This window comes from Letharia lupina (genome assembly GCF_014066315.1).
Source record: "Letharia lupina isolate WasteWater1 chromosome Unknown contig_14, whole genome shotgun sequence".
NCBI classification, from domain to species: Eukaryota; Fungi; Ascomycota; class Lecanoromycetes; order Lecanorales; family Parmeliaceae; genus Letharia; species Letharia lupina.
Genome location: NW_023502983.1, coordinates 1704110 through 1716028, shown reverse-complemented (window position 1 = coordinate 1716028; position 11919 = coordinate 1704110). Strand labels below are relative to the sequence as shown.

Below are 11919 nucleotides of genomic sequence, written 5' to 3'. Positions count from 1 at the left end.
TTTCGAAGTTTTATCTTTTATAAAAAAAGAAAGAATAATTTATTTATTAGTAAAATATTAATTTAAGTTAATTTTATATAAGATAATTAAAGCTATATACTTCTTAATAGAGAAAGAGAATATTAATCTCTTTAAGAAAACTCGATTTTTTATACTTATTAGATATTCGATATTTAGATATTCTAATTTTAGCGAAGCTTTTAAAGAAAGATTAAATAGCTTAATAAGATAATATTATAATTAAAAGATTATTTTATTATTCGAATTCGCGAGTATTACGAACTCGATTAACTCGAGTTTTTTAAAAATAAACGCCTTTTCTAATAGTATTTTTTTAGAGATTTATATTAACTCCTCTAGTAATAAGTCGAGTATAAGATTCTTCTCTCTAAAAACTCTTTTAATATTCTTTAAAGGGGTTATTCGATAATAAGATTTCTTTTTAAAATAAATATATAATTAATTATTAAACGAAAACTTCTTTTAATATTTTCGATAAATTAGCGAATCTTCTATCTTACTTATAGTAATATAATAAATAATTAAGACGAATTTAATATCGACTTTCTTATTCTTATAATCAAATTTCTTATCTTCTAAAGCTTTATTCTTATATATATTATAAAAATAATTATTATTACTCGCATAATATATCGAAGAATCCTATAAGTATATGAGATTATAATCTCTATAATAGCCCTTAGAAATAAAGCTCTTATTTCCAAGATCGTAAAAATATATCTTCTATAGAGATTAAGGTATAAGTATTTCTATAAATTCTTAATTATCGTATTTTTAATTACCGCTATATTATCTAATTAAATAAAATAAATATCTATTATAATTCTAATAATTCGTTTAATTTAAATACTATAACTAATTTAACTAGACGTTTTCGACTATAATTATAAATAACTATTTAAAAGTCGATAAGACGTTTTTTAAAGCTTAATTTTCTAGAGTTATAATCAAAGCTTAAGCTTAAATCTAAGTCTAAAATAAAGTCTATAAAAATTACTATCTAAGTAACTATATATAAAAAAATACTTAATTATCTTAATTCTATTAATAAAATATATAAGCTTAAAAAGTATAAGAGGGATATATAAAGAAATTCGGCTATTACTAATATTTATAATCTAGATATAATAGCCTTAACTAATAAGAATAAGTATTATAAACTCGCGAATCTATTATAAAAGAGTGAGAAGAAAGAAATAATCGCTTTTAAGCTTTTTAAAATCTATCTTATTATTCTCTAAATAAAGATTAATCTTTATTAAATCGTTATTTACAATCTTAATCTCAATCTCTCTCTTAATCTTAATCTCGAATTTTCTTTTATATATTTTTATATTATAATTTCTTTTACTAATTAAAATAATACTATAGCTTCTTTCTATTATTAAGCTTTTTTATAAATTTATAAAGTATAATCTAAGAAGTTAAAGAAGATATAATAATTTATAACTTAATTTTTAAATAATTTTATATTTAAATAATTTAAATATACTTCTCGAAGATTTTTACTTATATAATATACTTAAAGACGCTTTATATATAGCTTATAGAATTACGCCTATTATCAGCGTTATTAAGAGTATAAACTTATCTTATAAATTAATTTAGAGTTGAGAATATAAATATTTTAAAACGATCTTATAATCAAGTAAGCGTTCTTCTTAATTCTATTTAGAGTTATATTATCGCGTTTTTTTTATTTTAAAATAGAGTATTTAGTTACTAGAATAAAATAGCTTTTTAAAAATAAGTTAAGAGATTTATATATATAATATCCTCTTCTTTAATTATAATATAATCTTTTATATATTAATAGAAAAAATATACTTTCTAATATATAATTTCTTTATTATTAAAAATAATATTATTAATATTATATAATTCTCTAAGATCTAGATAAAAGAATCTTAGATTAAAGATATAAAAATTACTATTAGATCTTCTCGAAGTAGCTTACTTAGAAAATTCTAAAAGACTTTATAAATCTATTAAATCTATAATACTAGATATAGATTATAAGTTCTTTACGATTACTTATATAACTTATAGCATAGTTTATTATATTATTAAATCCACTTTCATAAATAAAAGCGATATTTATTAAAAACTTTCTTAATCTTATAAAAGCTAGTTTTCGCTAAAATTAGATTTTAAAGTAATATTTTCTAAATTAAAAGCTTCTAACTAACTAAAAATCGATCTATTAAATCTATTATTAGAAAATCCTATACTTATAAAATTTCGATATTCTTTATTATTATTTCTTAATATCTTATCGAATATAGCTTAATCTAATAAAAAGAGAATTCTATTTACTAAGTTCGTAGTTATATAAAAATTCTAGAAATTTAATATACTTAATTTCTTTAAAGTAGAGTTTACTTTTAATATAGAATTTAAAAATAATAAGAAGAAAGATAGAGATTAAGATTAATAAAGAGATCGAGTTCTTCGCGTAAGTATTATAGATAATAATAAGAAAAGATTAATAAATCTTCTTTCTTTATTTTTATCGAGCTTAAAAAGAGAAGTTCTATTATTAAGATAAGAAGATTAAATTATCTTAAAAAAAGAAGAAGATAATAACTCTAGAGAGATATCTATATAACCTCTTAAGTTGAGACTTAAATTTTCGAGAATAAAGATATTCTTAAGCTTAAGGCGAGTTATTTTAGCTTATTAAATAAGAAAATAATTACTATTTATATAATAACGAACTTCTTATATAAAGATAGTAATTACTTTTATTAAAGTATTTATAAATTCGAAATCGTAATTTTAAAAAAGAGGATAGATAAGAGGTTTCTCTAATTAAGTAATCTTCGAAGGAGAGATCGAGTTAATATTCTAAGATTAATCTCGTTAAATATATAAATCTTAATTACGTAGAACGTCGATAGATAAATTATAAGTCTATATAATCGATTTAATAATCTAATAATAATTCTCATTAAGAATCTATTTATAAAGTTTAAGATTTTTTATTAAGAAAGCTTAAAATTAAAAGATAAGTAAAATCGTTAAATCTAATAAAATAGATTTTCTAACTTTATCGATTATAAATAGTTATACTCTATTATAAAAAGATATAAAAAGAAAATAAAAAGAAAGCTTTATTAAAAAAGAAGAAAGATATTAAGAATAAAAGATAAGTTTTCTTTAAGAGAAGAAAAGTTATTTAAAAAGATAAGAGGAATTAAGTAACTTCTATAGCGGTTCTTTCTTTTAAAAAAAAATTCTTTCTTTAAGAAAGTAATAGAAGTAAAACTTCTTAATATAAGAATAGTATCTCTAATACGGAAAATGATGAGGATAGTAGTTAAAGAATATAGGAAAGTTGTATATTATTATTAATTATTAGAGATACTATATAAAAAGTATATATATACTTCTAAAAAGAAGTTTTATGAAGAAGAAAAAGATATTTCTTAGTTCTAATTATAATTGATTAATTAAGTTAAAGCTATAAACGAAATCGAAGAAAGAAAGCGATATGCTAAGTCACGCTAGTTACGCTATACTAGAAACGTAATATCTATATATACTATATATATATTTTATCATCGATTATCTAAATCGAAGACGTATATATATATCTTCGATTTTTATTATTAGATATATTTTTTTATAATAAAAATAGCGATAATAATATATACTCGATAGAAGTTAAGATTACGCGATTTCTTATTAAAATTAATTAAAGAAATAAAGTAATTTCGATAAATTAAGTATTAATTAAGCTTACGCTAGATTTATATTAACTATAATTAATATTAATAATTAGATCTAAACTATTATAAGAGTTTCTAGAATTTTATAGAAAACTTAAATTTTAAATTCGTCGAGCGGCTTATTACTAATTTTTACGATTTAAGATAAAAAAATTATTATTAGATAAATTATATACGAAGTATATACTAAGTTAAAAAAATTGATTAATCTTATCTTTCTTTATTATAGATATGATTATTTATATAATTTCGCTATTATTTCTTTAGATTTAATTAATTTCTTATTATTTCATTATATTCTTTTTAATAAATATCTCTTATATATAACTTTTTAATCTATAATTATTAATATACGTTTAGTATATATTTAGTATATAACTTATTAAAGATAGATAGTAAGCTTAAATATCTAATAACTAATAAAGTTATTATTATTAAAATAATTACTCTCTTTAATTCTTATATTTTTTTAAGTATAATATTACTATTTAACTTTCACTTTAGAATTTTCTAAAGTAAATTCTACGAGAATCTATAATACTCTCTTATTATTAATCTATAACTTAAGCTCGAAATAAATTATATATATACTATTTATCTTCTTTACTAAATCTTCTATATTTATTATATTTTAAATCTTATCGACTATAAAGCGAGTTAAATATTTAAAAAATTTCTTAATAAAGTTACGCTTAACGTGTATTTAATAAAAGATTAGTATATATTAAAGATACTTATCTTATTATAATTTTAAATCTAGATTATATAAAAAGTCTTTAAATTCTATATTATATAAGTTAATATATACTATATCTAAATAGAGAATATATTATACTTAACTTTTAGCTTACTTTTTATTTATATTTATTATTATAATACGAAGGTCTTATTCTAAAGTAATATAAGTAAAATTAATTAATCTTCGAGATACTTTTTTAAGCACTCTAAATATCTCTATAAATATTTTATAATAGATAATATATATTTTAAGATTTATAAAAACGTAGTAATAGATATTAATTTTTATTTATAGTTAGTATATATTAATTATAAATAGAGTATAAGCTATATCTACGTTTAATATTCATATTTTATCTCGCAAGTAAGAAAATATTTATCTTTTCTTATATTATTTTAAAAGCTAGATTTATTTCTATATATTAAATATATTAAAAGATTTTAATTTATATATATATATAGTATATAATTATATAATACTCTCTATTAAAGTAGATAATTAATTAAATTTATTAATTTTTACTATCTTTTAGTTAATCGAAAGTATACTTACGTTAAATTTCTATTAAAGTATTTATAAAGTTAAAATAAAGTTTAAAGAAGTAGTATATACTTATTATAAGCTATATATTTATTAAAGTTATATTAGTATATATAAAAGAATAAGATAGAGCTAAATTAGAAAATCTTAAATTTATATATATAGTTAATTATAAATTCGTTAGGTCTACGCTTTTTAATTAGATATCGCGAGTAAATAAATTAGCGTTTATAACTATTAAAAATCTATAAAAATCTATATATAGAAGTCTTATCCTCTGAAATAACTAGCTTTCTACGAATACTATTTCTTTATAATTTAATAAATTATAGAGCTTAATATACGCTTTCTAACGCTATAAAAATAATAAAGTTTAGTCTACTATTAATAAATTAAATAGATATTTAAATATAGTAGTTATAATAGTTATATTAGACGCGTTCGAGATCGAATAATAATCCTTTCATCTATTTATATAATTATTCTTCTTTTATTATTCTACTAATTCTATTAATATAAATATATTTATTCTCGATATTCTTATACTTAGTTAAATAAGAGAAGAATCTATAATAGACGAATACGAAGAATACTACGAAGAATATTACGAAGATAGTTATTAGTAGTAGTAGTAACACAATAGATCTACTCTCTACGATCTCACATTAATTCATTTAATTAGTATAAGAGAAGTTACTATAGTAGACGAATACGAAGAATATTACGAAGAAATTAAGTAATAATAAAGCTTCTAGCATTAAGAATATAGCTTAGCTCTCCAAAATTTTACGTTATATACTCTCTACGATTTTATATTAAATTATTACTTAATAAGCGAAGAATATTACTATAACTTAGTCTATTATTCTTACTATATTAAAAAGTAAAAGAAGAAACTATAATAGATAAATACGGAGAATATTACGAAGAATACTACGGAGAATATTACGAAGAAATTAAGTGATAATAAGACTATTATTATTAAGAACACGGCTTAACTCTCTAAGATCTTATATTATATACTCTCTACGATTCTATATTAAATTATTACTTAGTAAGCGAAGAATATTATTATAATTTAGTTTATTATCTCTATTATATTAAGAAGTAAGAGAAGAAACTATAATAGATAAATGCGGAGAATACTGCGGAGAATACTATAAAGAATACTACGAAGAGATTAAGTAGTAATAAGATTACTATCGTTAAGAATACGGCTTAGCTCTTTAAGATTTTACGTTATATACTCTTTATAATTTCATATTAAATTATTACTTAGTAAGCGAAGAATACTACTATAACTTAGTTTATTATTTTTACTATATTAATATAATATATTACTATAACCTCTATAGAAGAAATATCGAATAATATATATTTAAACGAATTAAAATTATTCGATGTCTTACTCTAATAGCTATTTTATTATTCGAAAGATTTTACTACGATAGAAGATAATATAGGATTTATATTACTAATTAGTATATTATCTTTATTTCTTTCTAATATTTCGATACTTCTTATTATAAGAATATAGCCTTTCTCTATTTTTTATAAGTAATTATTATAAATTAATTCTTTACACTCGATATACCTTCCTAATTAGACCTTAGCGCGCCTCTCTTCGTATATATATATTTATATATAGGTTAAAAACGTATAGTAAGCGATTAGAGTTCGATTTAACTTAGAACTAGAGCTAAAATTCGATTTAACTTAGAAAAATTCAACTCTATAAATTTAATTCATAGGCCTTTACTTATTAAATTTATACTTTAATAATCTCTACTTTCGAATTAAAGTAAAAACTTAATCTTCGATATTTAGACTTTAATAAATCGCTTATAGCGAATCTTTATTATATTTCTCTTTAAAACTCGCGAAAAATAAGGAAATAATAAAGCGCTTTAAGAATAATTAATATATATATAGCGCTTACTTAATATATATTTAGCTTACACGTAGTTAGATTTAGTAAATTATACTTTTTAATAATCTTAATAACATTATTCGCGATAGCGCTAAAGAGCTTAATTAAATATAATAAATAGTAAGAATATACTTTATATAAGACTGATATGAAAAATAGAAAGTAATCTTAATTATTTAGAATATAGAGATTAAACCGTATATTATAACTAAGTAATTTTATCTTATCTTATTTTTAGAGATAATTAAATACTATATAAACTTGATATATATTAAATAGAGAATTAGAATAATAAGATATTTACTTATTATACTATTTATATTATTATATCAAATAATCTATATAAATATAATTCTCTTATAAGGATTATAATCTAAATTAAATAAGTTCTTATAGATAACTAAGATTTATATATATAGTCGTAGGTAATAAATATCTTACTCGATATTATAACTTTAAATTATTATTCTATAAATAACTAACGAAGATAATCTATAGATTATAAGTATATACTTAGCATCTATTCTATATATACTTATCTTATTTCGCTTAAATACTATAAATAATTAATTTTAATATATCGTAGTATTCGATTATAGACTTCTATAGTATACGTCTTATATTTACTAGTCTATAAGAAACATATTATATTAATACTCGATTTTCGTTTTAAAATATTTCTTGATTAAATGAGAGTAAAGTAGAGAATTAGATCTTTATTAAAGATTATTAATATCTATAATATTAACTTAATTATATAATTAATATAGAGTAATTATATCTCGATAAATATATTAATAATATTTAATTCTACTATATTTAAACGCTTACTTTTATATCGCTTTCTTCTTATCCTTTTTATTATTTTTAACTAAAAACTATATTTTAATAAACTTTATTTAAGAGTAAATTATATCGATCTCTAAATAATTAAATTATATCTAGTTTTAATTAGTTAAGATATATTTAAATTAAATATATATAGAATCTATTATAAATATATATTAATAAATTATCTCTTAAATACTCTTATAATTTTCTCTATCGAACTTCGATCTAGTATATATAAAATAAAGAATTTTATTTATATTTATCTTAAGATATTTAAATAGAATAATATAATTTTAAATCTTATTAGTTATTACTTTACGCTAGCTATTTTAATTAATAATAATATTTATCTTCTTAACTATATTCTATATATAATTAATATATATAAGTATTAATATAATATAAATCTTATTATAGAAGTTAAGTTTATAAAGAGAGAAATAGTAGACTTTAAATTCTTTACTTTTAAGTTATTTTATTTATTATTACTTCTATTAAAAGAATCTAATAAATAAAGCTAAATTACTTATTAGTATATATATTATATATATAATATAAATATAATATATATATAAGATATAAGTACTTTAATATTATTTAATTATTAAATAATTTTCGCTTTAATAGCGTTATAAACTTATTAGATAAATATATTAGATATTATAATATATATTAGATATAAGTAAAAATAAAATTTTACAATAAATAAAAGAGAAAATTTTAAATTTATAAATAAGTTATCCCGCGTGGGCTAACGTCGCTAGACTAAATTTAATTTTCTTTACCTTCGATAAGGTGCTGGCATATACTAAGTATATCCCTTTCACTTCGGACGAGGTGCATATACTTAGCATCTACTCACCTCTACCGAACTTTTTTTCACCCCTGTCGAGCTGTAAGCCCCTTCTAAAGTCCTGCATGGTATCCCTACTCGCGCCGGGGATGAGGCCGGCCACTTGATTGGCTGCCGCCGCGGGCATGGCAGCAGCCGTAAGATTCATGGCTAAGCCTATTGTAATTAGCTATGCAGTACAAATTCCTGCGATTACAGGGCTGACTTGCTGACGCTCTTCGCCCTTATCAAGTAGCTAGACATCGATCATCTCTACGCATCATACCACCAACTGCCAACTTTTCGCCGATTTACCTCCCGCATTAATAGCTCTGAAGGAAGGGAGGTAAGTATGTAAGATAGGGTTGAGTATCTCCTTCTCAATTATATTGCATGCTGACTGGATAAATGCATTCCATTTAATGCATCGCGAAATGTGATTTAATCCTGCCAGGCTTCCTGCAAGCCACAAGTGCTTTGAAATCAAGTAGTATTCTGCAGAGATCCGGAGCCGTGAAGCTGTATATTGTGTGTTGGAGTACACGATCACCAAGCAGTTGTGCTGCGTCTAGTCTCATTTGGTGGAAGTAACACCAACAAACAAGACCCCTGTTGCTTTGAAATCAAATACCAAGTAGAGGCGTCGGTCCTGTATGATCGAATTGAATTTGTAAGCCGCTCGGACAACCTTCCATTTTTTCTGTTACTGACACCATCAGGAATGAATATAAAGAATATAAAAAATTACTGCTTACCAAGCACACACCATCCATCCCATTTTCACTCGCTCATCAAGACCTAAAGGACATCTTACACCTTCATGAAAACGCCCTTCAGCAAAGTCATCAAATCCATCACATCCAGAAGACAATCTCCTCCAGCCAATACCGTCACCATGCCATCACCCACCGTCTACCTCATCACTGGCGCCAACAGAGGCGAGTAAACATCAATTCCACTCTCCAAGCCAGCTACTTCAACCTTCACGTCAAAAACATCTTATTGACATGACTTTTCTTCAGGTATCGGGCAAGGCCTTTTAGCAACCTACCTCGCCCGCTCTAACACAACCGTCATCGCCGGCGTCCGCGACCCTACCCACCCCACCGTCAAAACACTCACCACCCTCCCCAAAGGCTCCTCCAGCACCCTCATCATCGTAAAAATCGACAGCGCCTCTGAAACCGACGCCGCTGCCGCCATCAAGACCCTGGAATCCGAGCACCATATTACCTCCTTTGACACCGTCATCGCCAACGCCGGTATCTGCAAGCCCCAAGGCTTCGGTCCTGTCGCTGGACTCAAGATCGACGACGTGAAAGAGCACGTGGACGTCAATGCCATCGGGCCTCTGGTGCTCTTCCAGGCGACTCTGCCTTTGCTTCAAAAGGCCGCCCACGGGCCTGGCAAATTCATCACCGTCAGCTCGCCCATCGGCAGTATTGGCGGCATGGAGCAGCGTCCCTTCCCCATGGCGGCGTACGGTGCTAGCAAAGCTATGGTCAACTACCTCACGCGCAAGATCCACTTCGAGCACGAGGACTTGATTGCCTTTGCTGTTGATCCCGGGTATGTCTCTCTCCCCCTTGCACTCACCCCCCCCCCCTTCTTGTGGTGTTCTGCGATCAAGCTAATCGGCCTTGTCATGTCTGTCGTCACAGCTTCGTGCAAACCGACCTTGGCAACAAAGGTGCCGCTTTTTTCGGCATGAAAGAAGCCACTACGCCCACCAAGGACAGCGTCGAGGGTCTGGTCAAGGCGATCGATGGTGCTACGCGCGAGAAGACGTCTGGCCACTTCCCGGACTTCGAGGGCGGCGAGTTTGCTTGGTAGAGAAGTGCATGAGGTTTGAAGGACCGAATCGTGGGTCTTTGTTGATATATACGATTCGGATAAACTCCTTACCCTGCCGCTCTATGGAGCACGTTGTATGTATTATAGAGTAGAAAATCGGGTGGCTGGGGACTGAATCTGGCTGGGATGGCTTAGGCCCGAAACTTTGACTTTCTTTCATTAATGGACATGCTCTCTCTCTCTCTCTCTCTCTCCCTCCCTCTCTCCCTCTCCCTCCTTAGCCTTTGTAGCTACGTGGAGGTGGTGATAGGCCTCTTAGGTATCTTACATTAGATATCTAGCAGCCAAATTACCGCGAAAGGTGCTTTCGTCCATCTGTCAGTCATTCCTGCCAGCGATGATGCTTCTTCTTGTTCTTCTTTCTATGGCCTACACGACGTTTCACACTGCTAGGCGTTCACTCGGCGACGAGAGCACCTCATACACTTCATCTGAGTAAGGTATTTCGCATTTTGTTTATCGGCTAATTTTTCAATCTTACCCTGGTTTGTGACAGAGTAAAACCTAGGGGTTTTTCGCTGAATAAAGAATACTTCTTCTCGTAACTCATTACAATAAAGAAGATCTATAAAAAAAAATCTTTAATTGTTATTAATATATCAGTATATATAATAGAATAAGGTAGGGCTGAGCTTAGAAACCTTGAATTTGTATGTGCAGCCAATTATAAATTCGGGTCCTGTACGCTTTTTGGTTAGACCGGCTGAGTCAGCCCAATAGCCCTCCCGCGTTTCCCTTATCAAAAATTTGTATGTAGAAGTTTTACACTTTGAAGTACTTAGCTTGCGATATATATAGTTACTTTATAATTCCTCAAATTGTAGAGCTCGCTTTACGCTTTCTAACGCTGTAAAAATAATGAAGTTTAATCTACTATTAATGAATTAAATGAATATTTAAATATAATAGTTATAATAGTTATATTAGACGCGTTCGAGATCGAATAATAATTCTTTCATCTATTTATATAATTATTCTTCTTCTATTATTCTATTAATTCTATTAATTCTATTAATTTTATTAATTTCATTAATATAAATATAATCGTCTTCGATATCCCTCGTCTAAAGGTTACTTAATATTTTAAATATATATATTTCTTTTACTCGCCTCTTAGAGTCTCTACTAATATCTCTAGATTATCTCTTAATAAATTTATTACTATTAATAATTAAGGCCGTAAGCGAGTTTAATAGCTATTTACTACTACTTATAAACGCGTTAAAAGACTCTTAAAAAGAGCTTAAATGAATATATTCTTCTCTATAGATTTCTTTTAAGCTAGTAATAATATCTTTTAATTTAGCGATATTACCTTTTAAGACGCGTCTTTCTTCTCTATCTATTCTTCATTACTCTATTTTAAAGCCTCTTAACGCGTATTAGATTCTAAATATCGTTTTTAAATTATCTCTCGATAAATCTATTACTATTAATAATT

The 11919-nt window shown here is 25.5% G+C and overlaps 1 protein-coding gene across 1 annotated transcript; it reads left to right on the top strand.

Moving 5' to 3' along the window:
• Positions 1–9519: 9519 nt before the first annotated feature.
• HO133_002439 (uncharacterized protein) lies at positions 9520–10457 on the top strand (the record flags this gene model as incomplete). The annotated part of the gene is made up of 4 exons (XM_037293365.1): positions 9520–9566; positions 9592–9611; positions 9647–10193; positions 10286–10457. The coding sequence occupies 4 exons, from the start codon at positions 9520–9522 to the stop codon at positions 10455–10457; spliced, it is 786 nt and encodes a 261-aa protein (XP_037151018.1).
• Positions 10458–11919: the final 1462 nt, after the last annotated feature.